This window comes from Osmia bicornis, chromosome 10, assembly GCF_907164935.1.
Source record: "Osmia bicornis bicornis chromosome 10, iOsmBic2.1, whole genome shotgun sequence".
Classification (NCBI taxonomy): Eukaryota; Metazoa; Arthropoda; class Insecta; order Hymenoptera; family Megachilidae; genus Osmia; species Osmia bicornis.
Genome location: NC_060225.1, coordinates 5607174 through 5632243, shown reverse-complemented (window position 1 = coordinate 5632243; position 25070 = coordinate 5607174). Strand labels below are relative to the sequence as shown.

The 25070-nt window shown below is 38.1% G+C and overlaps 1 protein-coding gene across 3 annotated transcripts in view; it reads left to right on the top strand.

Moving 5' to 3' along the window:
- The first annotated feature begins 337 nt into the window (after window positions 1-337).
- LOC114877255 (unconventional myosin-XVIIIa) overlaps window positions 338-25070 on the top strand; it is a 46385-nt gene continuing 21652 nt past the window's right edge. The window contains exons 1-15 of one of the 3 annotated variants that reach the window (XM_029189587.2): window positions 338-1367; window positions 4908-5588; window positions 6849-7316; window positions 10005-10139; window positions 20477-20665; window positions 20809-20985; window positions 21373-21573; window positions 21642-21794; window positions 21894-22477; window positions 22615-22797; window positions 23270-23532; window positions 23603-23765; window positions 23989-24163; window positions 24593-24751; window positions 24832-25047. In XM_029189587.2, coding sequence (XP_029045420.1) covers window positions 1347-1367; window positions 4908-5588; window positions 6849-7316; window positions 10005-10139; window positions 20477-20665; window positions 20809-20985; window positions 21373-21573; window positions 21642-21794; window positions 21894-22477; window positions 22615-22797; window positions 23270-23532; window positions 23603-23765; window positions 23989-24163; window positions 24593-24751; window positions 24832-25047 — 3768 coding nt within the window. In that variant the 5' untranslated portion in view covers window positions 338-1346. Of the gene's footprint in view, window positions 2121-4907; window positions 5589-6848; window positions 7317-10004; window positions 10140-16954; window positions 18125-20476; window positions 20666-20808; window positions 20986-21372; window positions 21574-21641; window positions 21795-21893; window positions 22478-22614; window positions 22798-23269; window positions 23533-23602; window positions 23766-23988; window positions 24164-24592; window positions 24752-24831; window positions 25048-25070 lie in introns of those variants that run through there. The other 2 variants (XM_029189586.2, XM_029189588.2) reach the window with 2 other exon arrangements.

Sequence of the window (25070 nt, the reverse complement as noted above, 5' to 3'; positions counted from 1 at the left end):
GTCGGTGCTGCTTCGAAAAGAGCAATTATGTTCATTCTTGCGCATCATTCCATGTAAGATTCCATGAAGATATGGTTCACTGATTTGGCTTCTATTATATTTCTTATTTCGATCTCTATTCTAGAGGGCGTTAAAGAACAGCGAATTTTTCAGGAGACTCGATATTCCATAAGGCTGACAGTCTTTAATAGCATCTCGTCGGTGATTTTGGTTTTTCAAAATTTCAAAAATGTTCAGTTTGAGTTCAGTCGATAAGATATTATCGATTAGTGGCGCATGCGCAGTAACGCGTAACGGAAAGAAGGGTGCGGGCGTATAGGCCATGATTCGGTTTAGGACGCCAGCAGTCGCCACTGGTCTAACTGGTAACCTGGAGTCCAGTCTGCCATGACAGTCGTCGGTGTCACACGAGTGCGACGTTAAAACTTTTTCTCGATTTTGGACTGTCTTTCTGACAAGAGGAACGATCCAATGGGCTAGGTTGTTATAAGTTCCGATGGGCACGTATACGATAGTTATGGAGCGATGGCATAGCTGTTTCAAGTAATAGTCCAGTGCAAAGTTAACAAGAATCGCACGCGTCTTCGGTTTTAGTGAATGGCGGCGGGTGGTGTGGTGGCGGTGTTGTGACGTGTGTCTCGTGCCGTGCTGGCTGTCAGTTTCTTAAAGTATCGAAAATCGTGTCGGTGTTCGATTCTCGTATGACATCGCGGAGAAGTTTTAACGTTCTGCTCGATCGTGGCGTCGGAGGAATTAGTTAACGCGTATTGCATGCCGCAACGCATAAGGTTCATTCTCAACGTTGCCCGTTGGCATTTGTTTACAAGCAGAAGCTTTCCGTTAGTTAAAGAGCATGCGAGTAAGGTGTGGTGAAAAATGACATGTAGATTCTCGTTGCTCTTTCACTCGTACTTCTCTTTCTCCTTTCTAACCCTCCCCCCTTCCTCTTTGTTCTAGGCACGCGTATTCCTATCCTTCCCTTCCGCCTTCCCCCGTTGCTTGTACCGGCGACTCGAAAGCCTCGCGAAGGCAAAAGTTCGCTGTCACGCGCTGATCGTCACGATATTGTTTTCGCATGAAACACCGATGCATTTTTATTGGCCAAGCTAACGAGCAAAAGTTCACGCGACCAACATAGAGACGTATCGTTGAAGTTGTGCTTTCCATTAAACTTACTCTTGTTTATGTAAGAACCCGATAAAAAAAAACAAAAAAAAAAGTATTATATACATATCTCTGCGTACACACGACAAACCGCATCAAGGAAAAGGACAAGGGGAAAAAAAAGAGAATCTTTCAAGAATTTCGCACACCTTATCAGGATCGAATGCCGGAAACGACCGGCCATGAAGAAACAGTTTGCTGCGGTAGGTTCACGCCCCTGTACTCGTCACGTCTCACCGTACCGTCGATCATCGACAAAAAGTTTACCAACGCATTCAGTGTCCCGTGATCCGTGCCGCGTTAGAACCTAGTGCAGACATTCGTCGTGCTTTCGTGTCGGTCGTTCTCTGTTCCGAGTGGTAATATCGTAGTCGTAACGGATGGAACGTGCCTGGTATTTTATTGTACAATAACGGGGCATCGAAAGTGACGTACCGTTTATTCGGTATTCGCTCGTGACAGGAAATTTCCTGTTGCCGATTTGCGCTCGGTTGGCGCGTATGCGACTTGCCCCCCGAGTGTGTGCACATGCCCCCGCTCGATGCCCCCTCGTTTTCCTCAGCCATCGCACCACTCTGTACACATACGTAAAGGAAACAATACCGTCGTGTTTTTATTCGATTAGAGCGATATGCGTTCCGTGTTCGAGCACGTTTAGTCGTTTCTCGATGGACAGTGTCGTCGCGTTATGCGTGTGGGGCCGAAAACCGAAATACGCGACTGCGCGTAAAACTGCACGCGCTGTCAATCAAGAGAGGAGATATCCACCGTAATATCTCTTTCTCACGTTCGATTCGAGATCCTGTGCTGTGAATGAGAAGATGTTTAACTTTATGAAGAAGGCTACGGAGAAGGACGACAAGGAGAAACGAAAGCGAGAGAAGAAGGAACGAAAAGATGTCAAGAAACGAGATCGCAGTAGTATGTCCGCTGAGGAATTACTACGTTTGGATGAAGTATGTATTTCTTTTTCTTTTCTTTTTTTTTTCGAATACATCTCATCGATTTCAATGATCTTGAAATGCGAAGGTTAACTCGTTGACTACCGTAGGGGGTCACCGGTGACCGGCGCGCCGCCTCAAATCTATTGAGATCGTTGCGCTGTATCCTATTCACTATGACGATCTGTTTTCCTTTTAAGCGTTAATCGAGTTAAGAAAGTTTTTCTTTTAATTACGTACCGTATAATTTGTCGAACGATTCTCTTTTCATTATACGAAATGTGAAATGCAGCTGTGCAAGGTTTATCTCTGTTGGGTGATAAAAAATAAAAAAAAATTCTCGAATAACACCACGGTTCTATATATCGAGTATTGACCTTTGAATGCATGTTACGTGCGTTCTATGTCATGCTTATCGACGACAAAGTGGAGGTACACAGATAATTCTACCGATTTGTCAGGCTTGACTCATGGATGGGTAATCTGTCCTTTTTATCTATGCTTTTTTTCCTTTTCGAACACCTTGGAATAGCTGATGTACCAATATACTAAAAATATTATATTTTGTTATAAATTTAAAATATTCGAGTTTTCATGACATTATTTTCATTTTCAATATCACAACATTTAGAAGTCTGTATCTTTTAAACAAATTCGAAATCAATAAAATGATGACTTAAACTCCCCATAATTTCATAGTTAAGACTTAAAAAAGTATTAATGACTCTATCAGTCATAGTAATGATATGAGATGTTATAAATATGCAAATTGATAGTCACATTTGTTATCGTTGTATATTATTTCTCGAATTTTCATATGAGAAACTTTAGATAAATGCTAAAATAAATTTCTGTTTGTTAACATAATGTTTATCAGCATTCCGGGTTTAATAATATAATCGAAGGGAAGTGTTATTGGACGGATGAGATAGTACGCGATAAGGAACAGTGTTTGTATACAGAGGCAGTTTCCGTAGACAGTATACCGGGTGTCTTAAAATAATCACTTTGTATTAAAAATATCGATAAGGCTTTTAGGTAGTCATATTCGTAAAGCTTTAAGCTTTAAATTGATATATTATAAATAAGATTTTACAATACTTTTATGTCATCAAATTGTGTTGGACTTTTTATATTTTAAGATTTTAAAATCAATGAAGATTTATTATTTCAAGGTAGTTTATCTTCAGACATCATTCATAATTGACGTATAATTATGTTTGCACGTATTTTTCAATTAGATCTAGTTTAACAACGTGTTCATGTATTAACAATTAAAGGTAATCACGTGTGTGCATCGCGCAAACGTTTAACCCCATTGCTCTCTCTCTCTTTTGTTAATCGAATTAAAATGATCAATGTATTCAAGATATATTTGATTAATACATTTGGGAAGTGAATTTAGAAGGATATAGAGCGTTGCAACCCGGTCACTTCCAATTTATTTCTCTACGTTCTTATATTAATTTCTCTTCAACACTTACCGTTATCATACCGTTGCTTTTTATCGAGGAATTATATTTCTCATTCGAAATAAAAATGTTTATCACCGTTTCTTAGTGATAAATTCATTTTTATTTCTTTACATTTCTTTTCTGATTGCACGTTGCTTTATAATTTTCATTTTATTTTTAGCAAAAATATTTCATAATCCCTTATCTCGGTGATAAATTTATTTCTATCGTTTCAGTAACAAGAAAATACCCAATTTGCATAAACGAATGTTTATTTAGAATTCTGTTTAAAAGATATTTATCTCCATTTAAGATAATCTTGATAAGAATTCGCCTGAAACTCTTGAAAAGCGTTATAACGTTCTATCGTCATACATATTTTCCCACATTAAACTCAATAACTTTCCTTCTTGTTTGCTTCATTGAAAGTCAAATGCGATTGCGGAATCGAGATGTATGCTTTTAGTAAGTACTCTGTTCAGATACAAGAGGGAAGGTTAACACTTGGTATCTCTTCGTATCGGGGATCGATATTTTCATAATTGACTGCACAGTGAAAAAAGTTTCAAACAATTGGTACCGTTTCAGTTTGAAATGTATTAGAATTTACCCGAAGTGAACATTCAAATCTGAAAGGTTTTCATGTAATAACGAAAGATAAATTGGCAATTTTGCGAAATTCGAGGGGTATTATTATTTTGCGTGGGGAAATATCAGGCCACATGCAGACGTTAATGACCCAGGAAAGATTAAACGGCTTAGGGTGGTTCTGACAATGAGTCACACACCATATTCGCCTAAACCTCGCCCCCCTTCAATTAACGCTTATTTCAGTTCCCACAGGACTTTTTAGGCGGAAGACAAATGTTAATAACGTACCACCATACCCAAAGGGTAGTTGAAGAATATTTGAATAAGAAATGAGAATAGTTGCATGCATAAAGTCGTGCACCTATTATCAAAGTCATTTTTCAAGAAAATACATTGTTATTTTTATGATAGTGAAACTTTGATATGTATAATATAATTATTTATACGATGCATGTATGATGTAAATATACTAATAAATATATTGATTAAACAAAACCATAGGAATTTTCTTATCCCTACATAGAATAAATAGTATAGGACGCACACCCTGCGTCATTGGTTAAGAGAGTATGCCTGTTCAGGAGAGCCAAGAGTACAAAAAAAAGAGTAGAATTTATTTTTAAAAAATCCCAAAGAATTCCTATTCCTTTTGGCTCTCCTGAATAAAAATAAATTTTCTCTATTTTTAAAATTATTCCAATGAAAATGATTTTTTTAACTACTCGATGGATTAATTACTTCGTATTTTTGTTCACAGGTTCGGAGATCGTTGAAGATACCTGGTCGTCGGAAGGAAAAGGAGAAGCTGCCCAGTGGTATCACCGCGGACTATAGTGCTTCGTTTTTCGCTTATTTGGATCGTGATCTGTTGGAGAACTCGCAGAACTCGTCGAGTTCCGGTCAAAGTGTACGAACTGGTAACAATTGGAACACGAGGACGCCGGATGGTTTAACCCAGAGCGATTCCTCGGAAACTTCGCTTACTTCCTTGACGATCACCACCACGTCCTCGGCGACCCCGACAAACACGAGCAGCGGACAGTCGAGCAAGAATTTGCCTCCGTTGCCTCCGAAGCCACCGAAACGTGGAATTTTGAAGGGGCCACGTTTGAGTATCAGCGGCACGACCAACTCATTGGCGGAGGAGAACACGTTGCCGAACGGGAACGAGACAAACTATCAGGAAGCCAGCAATCTGTTAGTCAGGAACACGTTGCAGAACGAGGTGATAGCATATCAAAACGTACCTGTACATCTGACTGGATACGGAAACGCTGTGAACAAGGAGGAAGGTTGTAGCGAAGAGGAAACACAGACACAGGGTTCGTGGCAGGTCTCTCCTCAGCGTGCTGCTCAGCAAAATCAGCATCAGCACCAGCAACATCATCAGCAACATCATCATCATCATCATCATCAGGGTGACGGGAAGCTTTTACAGGTTTGTTGAAGATTTTTCACTTTTAACGAGGGTATACCAAATGTTAGCTAATATCTTCTATATTTTTTATTATTTTTGCATACAAAAATTAGTGGTAGTTTGTGAAGATATGTTTTTTAAAATGAAAAAACATTTGTTTGAAAATGTTGATAGGATTTTCTAAAAAAAATTCCCAAAGATGCACTAGAAATTTGCAAACGAAGAATCATATTCATATTTATAATTCTGTATGTGTTGTGAGCGACACGTACATAAATAACGAGCTGTGAGAACGTAGAAATCGACATTAGTTCGACTTTCATTTCTCCTGAACTCTGTACATCAATATTAAACATATAGACGGTTAGGGCAAAAGGATAGCACGCTTAAATTGTATTTGCAAAGTATTCAGTCAGTGTTCCTTCAGCTTTCACTGTAATAAGATATAACGTTGCCGCAACGTGTAAATTCGTAACACGTTTCGTAGCAAAAAATTAATAGAAAGTGAAATTGCACAAATTCTTGCTTTTACTGTTTCTAAAACTGCAGAAACAATTAACGTATGTTTATTGAAAAGTTGTATAAAATTTATCGAAGAATTATGGAACAAAGAAGAGCGGTACAAGGTTAGTTAATGAGGATATTTCTCAACTAGACATTGATGCTGGGAATTCTGCCCTGTCACATTTTTAAAAAAAGGAGAATAGTTAATTGAAAAATCTTAAGTGGAATACAAAACTATTAAAGATTATTATGGATATAGAATTCCCATAAAAGGAGATTGTAAAATGTGAATAGTAAATGCTGGACTTTCTATCCAGACATATTTTTCAAAGAGAAGAAAATTTATAAACTTAATATCATACAAAATTATTAAGGATCTACAAGATACGTGCTGGACAGAGTGGAATTTCATTTGCAAAGAAGCCATTAAACATTTACTTATATTTCTATGTACAGAGTTCAATGAAATAAATGTTGATCTCTTTATTTATATATTCTGATAATTATTTATTTAACCATTCCTATACTTCATGAAATCTTGAAATAGAGGTGATTAGAGTGTCTAATACAAAGCGTTTAAATTTCAAAATAAGCAAACATGCGATGGAAATTATCGTGTCGTAGTTAGAAACAAAAATATCTACGCCATAGAATTTGTTGCAAATAAAATTTTATGAATTTTATTTTATTTACATTAATATTGGGGGACAGTACACGTTACTTGTAGGAATTAACTCCCATTCATATTTTACTCCAGTATAATCCTTCTGATTCCAGGTTGTGACCAGCGCGAGTCCATCAGCGGACTCTTTAACCGACACCACGAATTCCAGTTTCGCCACACCACCCTTCAGCCTGTCGCCCGTAGGAGAATCCCAGGGTTTGTCCCGGTGGAGGTCATCGGCGTCCTTCGAGGAACAAGGTGTCGAGCTCCAGTTACCGGAGATCATTTCGCTGGAGTTACCAGAGCCTCGGGAATTGACGATCCAGCGGCAACCACCGCCACGAAATGATTTCGGATTTTCCTTGCGGCGTGCCGTGATCGTCGAACGATCGGCAAACGGTGTCACTCAGATGAGACCAGTGATCTTTGCCGAGCCTGGTTCACTGATACAACACAACAACGACACCGGGTTGTTGCCCGGGGACAGACTAATCGAGGTCAATGGGATCAACGTCGATGACAAATCGCGAGAGGAGATTATCGATCTTATTAAGGGGTCAGTCAACAGTGTTACCGTGAAGGTAAGTGTATAGAAACATCAACAACGATTATACACTGATCCTGATAATTAACAATTCATATTTTGTATATTTTATATGTAAAACTATAGCTTAGCTTAAGTTAATACCGAAAGGATTAAAAAAGATGAGAGAATTTCTGATGGAACAGGATGGATGATTGTTGTGCCGGTAAAAGTGAGAGCGTTCACAGGTATGCTTGGTCAGTTGGAAAGGTGGTCGCGACGGGACAGCGAAACTGGTGTTTCCCCGGTGATGTTGGCTTGGTTCATTGCCACTGGTGCACCGAATATAGCGGCATCGTGACTCACGATCCATAATAAAACTATACTCGGACCGTGAGTGTCGCGTGAAAATAACTTCTTACCAAGAAACCTAACTGATCTTTCATTGTTCCTGGAAATTATCGAAGACGACCCCGTTCTAACGTCACGGGGACGCACGCAGCCTTTCGCTCCTTGTCCTGTGTCTCTTCCAGTTAAACGATGCTTGAGGAAAAATTAGCACTTGTCTTTTCAATTGGCACTGTCCAAAGGTTTTATTACCGTCGACTGGCTGAATGGATGATAAACGAAATTTGCAAACCCGTCATGGTTCCCATCGGTTTTAATTTTACAAAATTATATCGGTACCTAGAAATATGATACTGTTATAGTAATATACTTATCGAAGATACTGTTACGTTGTAAGAGCGCGAAAGTGAAAAAACAGCGCGAGTTGTTGCAAGGGGAAAGATATTTGACCTTGCGCCATAGCAATGGAATGCCAAAAATGTCAGGACGCTCGTGTTGCAAGAATGGAAAATACGAGCGTGTCGTATTCGTTCGCTTTATTCTCCTTCTCCTGTGCGTTATGCATATAAATACGTTCGTTAAAAGGGGACTGAAGTATAATCCGGTTGCTCTATGCATCGGCGCACATGTCTGTTGCAAATCGGGCGGGAAACGAATTATACAGGACGTCCTATGCAACTGGGCCAGGCTATAGTTTTACAATAACGATAGAGGATAGACAGAATTAAATGGCATTGAATGAAGTATCGCGTGATGCGTGTGTTAGCTCCGAAAGTTGAGGGGTTCCAAAGATTTCAATATTTTTTTTTTCAAATAAATTATGCACTTTGTTATACATCAATTGAAACGTCTTTTTATTCTCTACAAAAAATATTCAGACACTTTGGTCGAAAATTGATTTGTTCAAAAGAAATCTCAGGGAGAGACCATGAGGCTCTCCCGGTCTCTCCCTAAGATAACTTTTAAACTGATGAATTTTTGACTTAGGTACCTTAATACTTTCTTATAGAGAATTAAAATACGCTTCGATTGATGTATAGCAAAGTGAAAAATTCCATAAAAAAAAATGAAGATGAATTTGAAATTTTGAAAAAATTTTATTGGAATTCTGCACTTTTCTTGACGTCATTCCAGGCGTATTTTAATTCTTTACAAAAAGTATTCAGGTACTTTAGTCGAAAATCAATTAGTTCAAAAGATATTTTAAAGACAGTTCATTAGGCTCTCCCTAAGATATCTTTTGAACTAATCAATTTTCAATCCATCTACCTGAATATTTTTTATAGAGAATGTTCCAATGAATTATTTAACGCAAAGAAAAATATAAGAATAAGAAGTTGTTGAACGTCAACGTAGGAATATGTGAGCAGGTAGGCGGTTATTGACACACCGGTTAAAATAAGAAAGATGCTGTTGTGTAACTGGCTGTATTAGATCAAAGTAATACGGGTTCGTTTAGGTTCGTTCTTGGAACATTTCCAATTCGGGCTGTAGGCTTAACAGGAGGATGTATCGATTAGAGTAGCAAGCCTCTCGTGCAGGTTCATGCCCTGGTTCTCTTTCTCGATCGACGAAGAAGCGGTCTTAACAGAAACAACGTAACGTGATTTACATACTTATGTACAGCTAGGTACCGCTTGCAGGTGTTCTCTCGGTCAACATCCTGTTTCCTGTAGCCCGATCGTTATATGGGGCCCACCTTAATTTTCAACAGCTTATGCACGCGGATAGAAACTAGATGTACCATCGTACATCGCGTCCGTTACTTGGCTGATTATTATTGAAAATGCGTACTGTTATCTGTGACTGTTTTACAGTTACTAACGTTTCAATCACTTGTTCGTGTACGACGAATGTTGTTCTGAGAATTTTTATACTAGTGGAATTAATTCCGGACAGTTTGAATAAAAATATTCTTTATTTCATATTTGTGCTAAATTGATACGTGATCTTTGTTAGGTATAACAGTTGTTTTACAGTGGGTGAAATTGTACAAAATGGCACAAATTTCTATCTGTGCAATTTTTTCATTTAACCCTTTCATTGCTTCAAACATACCTACTCGAATAAAAATGCAAAACTATATGTTAAGCCTGCGGTTCTTGTTAAATGAAATTTATAAAAATCACGTTAAGCTTCTTAAGATTCTTTCGTGTCACGAAATCGTGTCAGATTTTACGTTTCGAAATCCGGCGGTTTAATGTGCAATGGATATTAATTTTTAATGAATTTTAATTGGACGTAATGGCAATTTATTACGATTACACCGTATTACTTTCGTTCAATGAATTCACCTCGCGTAATACGTATTTTACACCGTAATCTTGTTATTTATCCTCGAAATCTCTTTGAACATTAAATATGTGAATAATCATGGTGGATATTTTTTTGTTTGCAGGTGCAACCGGTTGCAGAATTGTCGGAATTATCGAGACGGGGTGGTAGCGACGGACGACAAGTCGAACTTGCAGCCGCGAATATTCGCGGTGGTACTCTTCGACGATCTGGTAGTTTGCGCTTCCATCAAAACATGGTGAGTCTTTTTTAATTACTTCAATTCTACCCGAGAAAAATATTATTTTGGATAACATTATTATTACCACGCGTTATCGCGCGCTGATCAACGATACAGAGTGAGCGACTCCGTTTTGGTAGCAAACGATACTAAATAGGAAATTTGAAATTTGGAAATTAACTATACGCCTAATGCAACAAGTAGATAGTTTTAAAGGTTTAACTGGTAGTAGAATATCTAATGCAGAAGATAAATAGCTAGGAGGGGCAAAGGTGTGGTGATGAGACAGGTAGAAAAATTCTAGAACACAGGTAAGCTGTTTCTGGAGCCGTAAATGCAGTAATATTGCTGGCAAAACGTTACTTTCAAGAATTTAGCTATATCTTCTAGAAAGTGGACTAGTGATTAGATGTTTCCTGTCAATTTCACTGACCGTGTCTAATTGATTAGTTGCGTGGAATATTAGTTAAGGGGTTCAAGTTAGAATTATAAATATATCCAGTTATCGAAAATAAAAGAATCTAGAAATTCAGGCGTGATCTTGAAAGTCTATTAAGGAACGTGCATTTAAGTCCCGTATTCTTAAGCGGTACCATTCAGTGGGTAAAAATTCCCACATTTTAGATGCTAAAAGCGGAAATCTCCCGTTAAAAATAAGCGAAAGACGATAGGAAAGAGTAGGGAAGACGGGTGAATATCAGGTAGAAAAGGAAGGAACAGGTAAGCACGCGGAAAAAGTGAAAGATGAAGAGATTGTTGGGCACTTCTAGGTACGAGAAGAGAAAAAGACAATAGAGCAGGGACGAATGCTTTCCACCCACATTCCTGGTGGCGGTGCAGTGGCATAGTAATCGTTTAACGGTACATCTGCTGACTTGCTTGTTCTGTAATGCCACCTTTTCAGTTAAATCGAAAACTGGAATTCCTGTAATAACAGAATAATTGCACCGCAAAAAAAATCCTGACGTAATTATGATTTTTTTTGGGGGTGGACCAAGTCCTCTAATTTCATTAAAGCGTCAAGCATAACTCCACTTAAAGATTTTTCATTAGGAATTCTTCACTCTGTTTATTCAATGTTGCATGCACTGGTAGGGTTTTCTTTTTGTTTGCACCTCGTAAATGTGTCAGTTGCATTCCGTTTGGAATGTATAATAAGATGGGCGTGATACAAAAATACGCAGGGCGCGTCTTGTAATTGGGTCGAATCGCATCTCCCGTTTCTCTGAGGATAGGAAGGAAATAATGAGGGAACGATAGGATAAAATGTATTTCTGTGTAATCTCGTTCTTCTTCGTTAAAGCTTTTAATTTATGTTTGTAAATTCTTTTTTTTTAATGATTATACTTATTTTAGTATGAATGGATTCCTTGTTCTGATTGTTCGTCTGTGATATTACTGTGTTTTACATGATACTTTGAGTTAGGTTTGATATTTTCTGATTTATATTGTTTCAGTAGAAAAAGGGTGAACACAAATATATTTAATTAACAATATTAATAAAAATAATTATAGTAACAGCACTAATAATATTATAGTGAGAAATTTGAATGGTTCATACATTTCACGAATTAAAATTAACATTACCATAATTGATACACTATACATATCTAACATTTTAAGTTATAAATTAATTATTTACATAAATTAAGGTTTATATCTTTGCTAAGTGACCCAGTTGAATAAACTGTGTACTGCCAGTCGGTAAAATAGAAAACATGATGCACTCTGCATTCAACATACTTACAGTTGATATTTTAGGGATGGAATAATTGATTTGAATTTCTTTTCTACGTAAATAATTCATTATTTATTTAAAGAAAAGGGTATCGTTAGAATTTTTTTTTATCAAATTACAAGTTCTATAATTAATGGAAATTATTTATTTTTTTTTTATTTGAAGCCTTTTTCAAAATTAAATATTTTATTTTTGTTTCTTCTATTTACCATATTATATAATAATTCCAACTTGAAAGCTAATTTTGTAATGTACATTACACAAGTTCCCAGACAGAATTTTCTCAATGATCCCTTTTTCCTTAGAAAGAAGTTTTATTGATTCTACGTATATTGATGCACGAAAACAAACTTCAAAACTGAAATATGAAATTGCAAATTTAAAGCGAGCAAAGTAATCCTTAACGAAACGCGATACTCTCGTTTAACCGATTAATCATGTAAACCGCGTGCGCTTAATTTGTATTCGCAGCGTGCACGTTAATGCAGAATTACACGATTGAAATTACATGCTACTGCGTTACGTGCAACTGCATTATTTCATGGTGTCCATTGTCATGCTCGCTGAACACTCCCTTAGATGCAGCAAGAAAATTTCTCATCGAAGGAATTTTTCGCTTGAATTCACTTCTATAACGTTAATGCATTGTTTTCCTCGAGAAAATTTCAAATTTCCCTTCTGATTTAATTTATAGAAAAAATTGATATTTATTAATTATCGAATAGCTGACCTATACTTTAAGATTCCAGGTTATTGATCCTAGAAAAAAATCCAAGTAGAACATACCACAAACGTAATATTAAACGATATATTTGAAACCGTAACGATAGTGTTACTCCCACCTATTAGAAAAATGTTTGATACTAAATATCGCTTATTTGATCCGACCAACTCTATCGTGAAAAAAAAAAATGAAAGAAATAGAAAAGTACATTTGTATTGTGTTAGATATAATCGATAAATTTGATAGGAAAATGATGGAAGTTTACGCGAACAGCTGATAATTTAGGACGGCTAAGTAACGTTACGCAGGAACACGTGGTACCGAAAAGGATGCACCTAAAGGTGCAGTCAGAGAATGACGTCAACCTATTGCCTTTCTATAAATATCGAGTTTCCAAAAGAAGTTCGTTGCCCACGCTCGCTACATGAACAAGCTACAAGAGTTTAATGACCGTCTACATCATCCTTTTAGATCTAAAACGTGCTATATTCTTCAGGCATTCGGCTAAAATTTCAGCTTTCCATTACGATAAAATTTGATTAAAAAAGCGATTTCACCCTCTCGCACAGTATTTATCGTGGAAATTGAAGTATTCTATTTTTATCTTCGATTATAATTTTCAGAATCGCAAAGTTCTATCATTCGTCGATAGTTTGTTATTCGTGGAGCAGCAAGAGGGTTGAATACTTGCCTACATTTGATCGATGATAATAGGATTGCGTGCTTCGAATGCGGATTCCAGAGTTACCCTGCATCATTGCAGGGTTTCTTTGTTTTCTTTAATTCTACAGTACCTCGGTGCTAATTGTACCGATCGATACCGTGTAACTTTCAAACGCAATCCTGTGTTTTTTCAGAGCTTTTCGATAAACTGATAACAAATAACATTCTTCTGTAAACAAGAATCATTTATGATTCAGATAAAGGAAATACTTACGAAGGTGAATAACGATGAAGAATCTTGTTTTCCGCAGCCTGGTTAGCAATGAACAATAGTACTTTGAAATGTTAGAAAGTGAGTAATTAAATCTTCGCTATTGTTCTTTGTGATTTGCTAAGTCACTAAGCTGCGTTGGTCGCCTTCGAACGGAATAAGTCTTGCAATGCTGCCTTCACAATCGCGTTCCTTGTCAAGCTGGATGACCGATGAATCCAGCATCATCAATCGAAACCGCCTTCCTTTCGTCGTTGAAAAACACGTGTCATTTATAAATCTATTAAATTAACTGCCAGGCTATATTTCTTCGGCGACTGTACTCTTAAAAAAATATCCAAAGCATCAATACATTTTTTAATGCGATCCTAGTCGAGATTTTACCTCTGCATCTCCTCTGAATTTTTCTGTATTCAGTAATTTCAGGCTGAAAAGAATCTGAGTTTTCAGAAGACTGGGAAGTTGAACCTCGTTCGAATTACGAATTAGCATCTTGCATGCTGAGATTTAAAATGAAAATGCTTCTATTTACGAATAGTTTTGATCGGTATGAATGGTCCATAAGGATCCGGCTGGTGCAGCCTACGCTTTAAATGTGCTTGTTTCGCCTCCGAGGAACGTTCTCCTTTCCATATTCGAGCTCTCTGTGCTTTCTGAATGACATTCTTGCCAAGTGACGCTGTATCAAACACACTTTTCATACGTTTCAAAAACTGTTACTTGCCTCGTGTTGCACTGTGTAATTGAATGTAATACGGAAACGGCGCTTAAGTATTACGACGCGGTAGCATCATCGCTGATGACTAACTCTTCTACAGGGTGTAATTCAATCGTTCGTTCCCTGTTATTATTTTTTTTTATTAAAGTAAAGTGTTCATTAGCTGCTTTGATATTCGAGTTACTTACACTGTTACTCCTTATTTACCGTATCCTTTCAATCTTGGTAGTTGTCGGCAAGTAACTTGACTAAAATAGTACGACGGGAAGTACGAAAAGTTTCGCGTTAAATCGTCCAGGAACGCGGCTCGGAGAAGTTCTTTGATCCGATTAACCCCTTGGTTACTTGGGAAAATTAAGTAGGGCGACAGTCAGCCATTTCCAAATATAACTTTTAAGTAAGTGTCCTCAGTTTTTGAAGCGGTTGTTAACCCACGCGACTCGTCGGCTTTTCGACTATTTTAGCATACTTCAATTTAATAAACTCTGAATAATAATAGCTTTTTTACTTAGGAAGGATTATGGATTGCGCAACCGACGGGTTTGTCAGGATTGAAAGCTTGTTACAGGCTTGATCTTCTGCGAGTAGTGTGGTAATTCGCCCACACAGGAACACGATCTCATCGATCCTCGTATTAAAATTATTTAATTTCCTTCTTTTTTCATTCGAACAGTCGGTCATCACTGACCAATTAGTATTAGGAATTTTGATAGATAGTTTACGTTTTGATTGTTAAACGCGTGACATCGGTATGTCGTTGTGGCGGGAACGATTTCACGAGGCGGAGCGCCGGTGACATATTTCAACGGTTTAAAAAACCTCGCACAAAGGAATTCTTCTGAAAGGATTGAGAGCCCGACTTCCCACGCCTTCCGCGATGTAGTCTCGTTCATCTGTTGCGTATACCCTTTCAATGCAACGTGTTACCACGCGTTCAATCTTCCATGTTTCTGTTCCTCGTCGCTGCGTTGATGATTGAAACGTAAGGGTCGTGGTCGTTGTCCAGATAAGTAAGATAGAATGAAAAGTTTCCAGAGAAAATTCGTTTACAAATGACTCTCTTTGAACCTTAGAATTGGAATATTTTGAAACACAGAAGGTCTCGGTGTGTCTTGATGACATAAAAGAATTAAGAAATGACACCTGTAATTAAGCTTTGATAAAAAGTAAATAAAATTAATTTGTCGGCTAACAAAGACACGAGAATTTTAAGAAAACAGAAAGCAGAAACATCACAGACGTTTGTTGCGATGCGTGGAGGGAAACTAAAAGAAAAAATGAAAGGAAGGAAAAAAGGGAGGGACGTCCCCAACTGCGAACCGATGCATTCGCAGATTCATCACGTGCATCTCGGTGCACGCGATCTGCGTGCTGAGGGCAGCAGAGTTACTATTTTATGTTACTATTTTAAGAAGCTCGAAACACCAAGCATTACGTCCATCAAAGCCAGCCTCTTCAAGTCCGTAACACAAAGATGGGATAGCTTCTTTATATTTACCTCACGTTGCTTCGAACACCAGACGGTTCTTTCACGTAGCTCGCCTGGTTAATCTTCGACGAATGCTTGGGAAATAATTATTTTAGCTAAAAACGACTCGGTTCCTTTCAACGACTAATCGTCGAGACACCTAGATTTTATATCGTACAAATCGTTTTGCACGGTCAGTTGGATAAAGTTGAAATTGATATTTAAACGAGTTGGGGTAGAATTTCTGATTCGTCGCGGTTTAGCAAGTCGTCGCTCTGCTGATGCATACGGACAGGGAAAGGGAACGAGGTCATCGAAGAGATTAAATAGGAGGAAACGTCTTCGATATGCATAGATTTCCCTGTCTTCGTGTTGTTTGCATGAAAATCGTGTTTATGCAAATTGCCGGTTGAATAGGCGCGCGAATTGTTCCTTTCGAAAGGAGAGGATTGCGTGAAAAGGTGAACTGACAGCTTCTTCGATTTATTCAAAACGATGAGCTACACTCTTGATATTTTCAAATTTTTGCTATTTCAAAAATTATTACATCATAGAAAGCTATTATTAAGTAGATTAATTAGAGCGTAGGGAATGTTTTAAAATTTCTGGCGGATGAACAATTTGTCAAAACACAGAAACAACAACAACCTGTTCGCATCGGCAAAACCGCGTATCGCGGAGGAAAATGTCGCGAGTAAAGTGAAAGAGTTATTGGCGGGACGAAGAAGAAGGGATCAGCAGGAGTAAGAGAAAGATGTTTGAACAGGAGGAGAAGGAACACGCCAATCGTGGGAGCACGCCTGCCTCTTTCGTTTCTTTTTGATCTCCTTCGGTCTGGAGAGATACCACTCTTGTCTTTTCCTTCAGTCGAGACTCGGTGAGCTCGAGGTGCTCCTCGTAATGGAGCCCTGTCTCGCGGTTCTCTTGTCTTCTCTTTCGTATCATCTTATCGCGCGGGAAGTCTCGATTTCCGCGGTGCCGCGAAATCACTGATCGATTGATATTTTCACCAAGAACTTTTCTGTGAACAGTGATTCGGTGTTTCATTTCTGTGTTCAAATTAAGCAATAACTTCCATATTTATCGTGAGTTCATTAAACGTGTCGTGTTCAAATTAAATTAAATTTCAAACTTAAAATTCTTACAAAATAATTTAGATTACTGGATAGAAAAATACATTCATATATTAATAGAGAAATAAAAGATTTAGTGATTACGGTTTATTCAGTGTGTGATTATGATATTTTGTGAATTCTTTAAATTGTTCATACCCGAATCCCTAAGTTTAATAATCTGAAAGACAATGATAACAACAGTGTCATCATCAACGAGAAACATTCAGCTATTTCTTCAGCAAAAACATTCAAAAATATCTAAAATCGAAGAAAATATTTTTCCCAAAGGAAACGGTGTCTCTCAAGGAGATAAAAGGAAAAACGAAACGAGATCAAGCTACTGTTTCGCGGCCAATTAACTAACGTGAAAGCGAGAGGGCAAAAAACACGTGGGTCATTTTTTCCCGGGATCGAGATGCCTTTAAACAAGGAGACGAGCGACAAAGAGTCCCTGAGAGCGCATCACCTGCTTCACAGATCGTGCAGGGGCAAAGCTCACGGTAATGGCATAGTGAAACAAAGCAATCGTCGCGCGACTATTTCCTTTCCCGCCACCAGCTTCCGGAAGCCGGACGACGCAGACTTCGTCGAGCCGGTTAACGCGGTAAAAAATCCGAGCAGAAGAATCAGTAGAAATGGCACGAGTTCTTGGGAATGTAGCGACACCGACAGCATGCATTCGTCCGAGACGGGTCAGAACGCTTTTGCGAACGATCGATGCCGATCGTCGATCGATCGATCACCGAGCAACGCGATTAACGCGATGAAGAGGGCTTGTCGTGGCGCCCACGTGTCCTCTTGCTCCTCCAAGTCGGCCAACTCGAGGAAGAAGGAAAACTGGGCGGATACGTTGCGTGTTGGATCTATAGACGATCGGATCAAAAGGATGGAACAAGGATGGAACGACAGTAACGTGATCAGGGCTCCTAGAGAGAGGAAGTGGAGGAGGATCACCGCAGAAGTGGAGCAAAGGGTGCCGAATACCGTGTCCGATCTACGAATTTTCAGCTTGAGAGGATCCTCCATGAAGAGCTGGAACGGTGGTTTGCAGAAGAGGAATCGATGTAACGGTGTCCAGAGGAATTCCAAACAGTTTGTTGATATTATAGCGTGGGAGGAGATAGTGGAGATGGCTCTGGCGAAGAAAATTGGGCGAGGAAGGGGGAAGAGAAGGCGCAGGAATGGGGAGGATACGGTGGACGAGGGTTGCGAACGTCGAAGGGAGAATGATGTCGCGAAGGGTGCCGGAGAGTGCATGAAACGGCTGGAAGTGCTTCTGCAGAATAGAATACCGCCGCAAATAGAGGTACGTCGTTATGGACACACCTTGAGGAGAGAGCTGTCTACTATGGGGTGGGTTGCTTGGGGATGGAAGAGTTCCCTTCAAATCATCGACACCACTGATTATTTATAACTACAATTTTAAAATAATAATTCCTCTTTGTATCAAATAATCTCCCACCCCTGTATTACAATATTTTCAAAGTAGTGGGCGATTAAATTATTAGAGCCACTCGCATAAGCTGATGATTTTATATAAATATCATTAATTTTTAAATGAAACCCGAGTTAAACGGAGTTTTTGTTATTTTTTTAATGATGTATTGATACTTGTAAAATTATGATACATGATTGAAAAAAGTGGAAGTTCTTAACTGGCCTAAAAATTCTTCGGACCACAACTTCATTGAAAATTCGTGGAAATATTTATTATTAGTAATAAATGTCAATTGATCGAACGTTCGATAGAAGTATTGGCTAGAAATAAAGCAATCAAAATGAATTGCTTAAAATGCATCGAAAGTAATTGCAGCAAAAGGCAGCGTTACGAAATATTAATAGTGGAGAATTATTAATTAAAAGTTACACAATGTAATAACTTAAACTTTATTGAAAACGATTCTGAAAACAAATTGACTGGTATCTTCCAGGATATATTTCATCTATTCACAGATCTACAGGTGACACCTTTATGACCAATCGTAGATTCAAATGGTACACCCTACGCTTAATGGTAATCACCTTGAATAAAGAATTAGCCGATCGAACGGAGTCGTTCAATCGGACGTTAAATACCGTTCGGTAAAGTTACCAACTCGTAATTACCAGGATGACGGTGGTTTAGTAGCCTCACCAGAAATAGCGACATTGTTCCCGCCATGGACACTGGCTAGAAACTCAGCTAAAGGGCACACGCTTCTCGTAATCGTGTAATTCTCCCGTTTAGGATTTGCTTAGCCGATGGCAGGCGGTGCGGCGCTCTGTTTGTTTCGCCAAACAATGCGACTCTTGTACTCTGCTTACCACGAAGAGAGAGATAGAGCCTGATTCATGGTAATTTATTACCAGGAAGTCAGCAGACCGTCGTTCTTACATGGTAGAATAGAACGAGTCACGGCGCCTTCCAGCAAAACGGCTGACACGACGCGGAAATCGATACGCAGCTGCACCTTAGCGTGATTCGAGAAATTAGGGGATTTGTTCGCTGCTGTCTTGTACATGGAAAAAGATGTTGACACTTCGAACGACCCACAATAGTTCGAAATTACGTTACACGGAACCGTGTACAGAGTAGTTACAACCTCTTTCCTAGAGAAAATGGCACTGTAGAGAAAGGAGACTCTAGGAAGCAGATAAAGGGGTGGTCCAAGATTCTTAGATTTCTAAATCTTTTAATTTTAATGTTTTAAAGATTGATTCCCCCTGATATTCATATTTGAATTAGTACTGCCTTCTATACCAGACTTTTACAAACCTTGGAATTTTTAAATTGTTCTACTTGATTAAGGTCAGGCACGTAAAGGCGTTATGCAAATGGAAGTATTAGGCGTACGAAACCGGTATTAAACGATCCTGATGTTTCGAAGGATGCCGATAATTTAAACGACAGTTCGATATTTTTAGTTACAAAATATCCTCTTTAGAGGAATTCCATTTTCGGCTTAGAAATGTCATCATTTATTTTTGATGCTTTGGAACCGTTCCTTATACGGCGAATCTTAATTGGCGCCGAGAAATTTTAATATTTTCTATGTATAATGAAACAGACAGATGTAATAATAAAAGAAAAAAAGTAGGTAGAAATAAATGTGAAACCGTAATATGAAAATAAGAAGAAAAGAATAATCATAAATTGATGAAATTGTTCGTTTCTTTAAAATCATTTGATAGGTGGTACAAGTAATCCTGTAAATGGAAAACGAAACCTTTGTAATTTATTTCAACATTGAATTTCATTTGCGCTCATTCCATGTTGGATAGTGTCGCAACTCTCTAACGTCACAAGGTTGTCAAGTCACACCTTCAACTTTAACGCGTTCATTGCCAAGGAATTTTAAGTGAAAATTTTTACTGGTGGCTAAAATATGGATATTATTATGCTAATGTTATGTATCCAGAAAGCAATCTGTGTTACATTGGGACCAGAATGTTTCTGGATCGCAGGAAATCAACGTTTCCTTAATCAGGATTTGTCAGAATCTTATCCAATTATAAGTAAGCTCATTAAAGACTGCTGAAGTACAAAATGTAAAAGTATTAAAATAACTGAGTCTTCGTCACGAAGAGTCTTACTCTTAGAAATTTTTAGTTGATAAACGTGGATAGAAGATTAAAACAATATTAATTAAATAATTGTTCTGTTTTTATTGAAATACAGGCACGATCGGAGGAACATCTCGCGCAAGAACAAGCATGGCTAAGCTCCGAAAGGATTTGGTTGCTGCACCGGGGTGGTTTCACCCCTGCGACAAAGTGTGGCCACGCGGATCCGGACACCGGGAAACTGAGAATTCGCTTGACTACTTCCGGCGAAGAGCTTCTGGTCGACGAAGAAGACGTTGAGAAGGTAAGTACCGGCGCAACAAGATGATATAGCAATCAGTAGAGACAAGTGGAAAAGTGAATTTAACGTAACACGTTTGGCACGATAGAGATGCATCGGTCTGACAAGTAGGTTGAATCAAATTGATCGTTTATTTTCTTTCGCAGGCGAATCCCCCGCAGTTCGACAAGGCCGAGGAGCTCTCGCAATTACGCTTTCTCAATGAATCCTCTGTTCTCCACACGCTGAGACAACGTTACGCCAGCAATTTAATACACACTTACGCAGGAGATAGCATGATCATTATCAATCCGGTGGCGCCGTTGGCAATTTACTCGGAAAAGGCAAGTGGAATTTCTAAATTGCTCCGCTTCCTCCAGCGTTTATCGAATTTGATTTTCAACATTCATATTTAGTATATTAATATTATCATAAATGTACGTTGGGGATTACAAAGTAGAAAGTTAGCCACGTAGGGAGTAGAGGGTTCTAAAGCTGAGAGCATGAAGACGCTGTTTTAAAGGTAGCGAAGGGTAGATAAGGGTGGTAAAAGTGGGAAGACATGGTGGATAAGAGTAAAGTTCGTAGACGTTGAAAAAGTTTCAAGGGTATATTGTGCTTGCAGTAAAACATGGGGGTATAAAAATCAGAGTTAAATCTGAGAATTTCCCTGTCAAATGTTTCCCCTTTGAATTATATTAATTTTTAATTAATTTGTCTTCTTGTTTTAGGTGGCACACATGTTTAGAGGATGCAAAAGCGAGGATATGCCACCACATGTTTATGCAATGGCGCAAGCAGCTTACAGGGGGATGCTAGCAACCCGAAGAGATCATTCCTTAGTTTTTCTTGGTCGTAGTGGTTCAGGAAAAACTACCAACTTCAAACATGCCCTCCATTATCTCGTACTGGCTGCAGGCACAGTTAACAAGGTGAATTATCTGTGTAGAATAAATTATATTATACTTCATTCGTCATTGATTTATATTTTTTTTTGTAGATCCTGACTATTGAGAAGCTGAACGCTCTTTTCACGGTGCTGGAAGCTTTTGGAAACAGTAGAACACATATGAATTCGAACGCAACACGATTTACACAAATCTTTAGCTTGGACTTCGATCAGTCGGGTCAAGTAGCATCTGCTTCCTTACAGGTGATAAGAATGAAGCTGATTCTACACAAAAATATCAAAATTACTCAAAAAAATAACAGAAGTAGGATCTTATTTTAATCTTTTTTTTTTGTTTACAAGGTGTTGCTTTTGGAGAAATCAAGGATAGGTAGGAGAGCAAACGGAGACCCGACCTTCCACGCTATTTACCGTTTGCTAGCAGGTGCTGAGGGTGCACTGAGAAAGGAGTTGCATCTTACTAATCTAGTCGCGGAGAACAATGCATTTATTACACCTCTTCAGAAGCACGAAGACAAGCAACGTGCCATGGTTGAGTTCAATCGAATCGTGGCTGCCTTTCGGATTCTTGGTGTTTCTGAAACCGAGGAGAAGGTTATCTGGCTCGTACTCGCCGGCATTTATCATTTGAGCTGTGCTGGTGCTGTTAAAGCTGGCACTAGTTCCCAAAGTCGATGGCAATTCGCGAGGGTAGAATGTGCCGAGAAAGCTGCCACATTGTTGGGTACTACAGTCGAGGAATTGAGTAGAATAGTGTTTTCTTCAAACGGAGGTGGTGCTGGTACACCGAGTACTCCGAGACCTGCACTTCGAACACCAAGCCCGACGGAGCAGGGAAAAGATATAATGGGTTTGGACGCTCTGGAAGGTCTTCTCATAGGACTCTATTCCGAAGTGTTCCATTGCGTAGCGGCTCTTATCAATAGGTACTTTTCTTTCAAAGAATTTTCATTATTTAATTGTAAGGTTCTTTTGATTAAGGATAAAGAGAGGAGTCCGCACACTACTTATTTTTAATTTAATTTATTTTATTTAAATGGAACTTATTTTTTTGTATTAACAGATCCATATCATCTTCTGTGCACGCGGTATCTTCCTTATTGCTGTGCGATTCTCCAGGATTTCAGAATCCAGCCTCCTGCGGACGACAAACTGGTGCTTGCTTTGAAGATCTTTGTCATAATTATTTGCAGGAACGACTGCAGTTGCTGTTTCATCATACTACCCTCGTAGCACCAAAAGACAGGTACTATGAAAATAAATTAAAATATTCTCTCATGTTAATGATCTTAAACAATATATTTATTGTATTATAAAATATTATCTTCAGAGATAAAAACTAATTACATAGGAATATCCTAAAGTTTTAGTTCTAATAATCCTTTTTTTAATATTTGCCTCATTAATTGTTACCATCTATGATTAATGAATTAATGATACAACAAACAATTACATTTTTATATATTTCTAATTAAATGTTTATAAATCCGTCTGAAATAATTAAACAGCATTTTTCTGTGTTTCTATTTTTATTATTCACTTTTGGATTCTAGCTTGCAACAGTTAGCGAGGTATTACTATACTCGTGTCTGATCCTGAACCTCAAAAAAGTAATAATAATTTTATTAGTCATTCATTTCGCTTAAGAGACATGGTTCTTGATACGGTCCATGTAAAGTTATAATTAAATTAATGGTTTCGCGCCATTTCGAATTCAGGTATGTTCAAGAAGGAATCGACGTCGATTATGAAGACGATTGCGACGAAGATGGTATTGGATCACCTCAGGGTTTGATTTCGCTGTTAGATCGCGGAAGTTCGCAAGGGGCGACAATGTTGCGAACTAGTCAAAGTGACCTTAGCGGAAGTAGACAAATGGAACGGAAGGGCCTTTTGTGGTTATTGGACGAGGAAACGGTGTGCCCTGGCGGTAGCGATGAAACATTTCTGGACCGATTGTTCTCGCATTATGGAGACCGAGGTATGTAGCAATTTTTACGAATAATTTATCGAGTGACAATACAAATATCTTTTTTTGTTTCTTTCGAAAGATCATCAAATGCTTCTACGAAAAGCACCTGGAAACAATCAGTTTGTTTTACAACATTTATTGGGTACTAATCCTGTACTCTACACAGCAACAGGATGGCTTAAAGCAACTCGAGAAAATCCTGTTACTAAAAGTGCCATTACAATTTTGCAAGAAAGTTCAAGGTATTTTTTTCAAATAAATTTTATTCAAATCAATTTTTCGTCAATCTTGAGATCGATATTATAGGTATCCTGTAATGTTACCTACTTGTTATAGAAATAAAACATGGCGTCCGATAATTTCGAATAGACAATACATAAAACGGATGGGAAAAAATCCGTTTAATTGTTATAATTTTAATTAATACTAATTGAATATTAATTTTATATTTTATTTTGATATTAGGGAAGATGTCAGCATGCTATTTGTCAGTGCTCGTGGAGCTGGTGTTTCCGGGGCTTTGTGCTCTTCCATGCCTGGCTTAGAAGGTTCACAGTCTCTAAGAAGAGCTTCAAGTATACGAAGAACATTCACTGCTGTGAAAAGGAAAAATATTTGTTTGCAGGTCAAATTTACTGTTGTAAGTATGCAAATCGCATCTGTAAAGATAATGTTCAAATAACATAATATGTACAGTGTCAACATAATGTGAATCAAATATGCTTGTATGAAGTTATAATTCCATCTATCTGTCCCATAATGTGTGTATGTAAGATAAAGTCATGTGTCATGTTATTTACTACCTTATCATTAAGCAGTGACTCAACTGACATAAGTGTAGGAATAATTAGAATTAAATTGGCCTTCGTTCTATGAACATGATACACATAGAGTTGAAAATGTTCATTGAATTGAGATGCACATTATTTTGGTATCATTTACTATTTTTATTCATTACTTTTGTTGTTGGTTTATGTATAGCAAAGGCAAGGAACAAGGAAAAGTTTTTTTTTTTAATTCGCTAATATTTGCTCTTTAAAAATAAATAAGATGATATCATTATTTACAGGATGGACTCATTGAAACTTTGCGTAGAACGCGAGTTAAATTCATCCATTGTATACTTCCGCAACACAACGCCGGGTGCACCGATAATAAGAGTCTGTTATCCGTAAAGTCGAATCAAAGCGAGGATAGCGTTATCAATGTACCCCTTTTGCGGTCACAGGTAAATATTTTTCTTTGAGTTATTTAGTTATATTAAATAGTACCTGTTGTACTAAAAAATTTCTTTCATTTTTGTTGCAGATTCGTGGTAGTCAAATAATTGACGCTGTTCGGCTGCATAAGGTCGGTTTCCCTAAATATATGGCTGTAAGCGAATTCAGAAGACGATTTAGTTTGCTGTCAAGCGACGTTAATGCTCGACCAGGTAGTCCTGTAGCCGATGAACGTCGTGCTGTTGAAGATATGATGCTTACCATCGACGTCGATCCAGCTTTGTATCGAGTTGGTCAAAGTCAGGTAAGTCTGCATGTTCATGTACT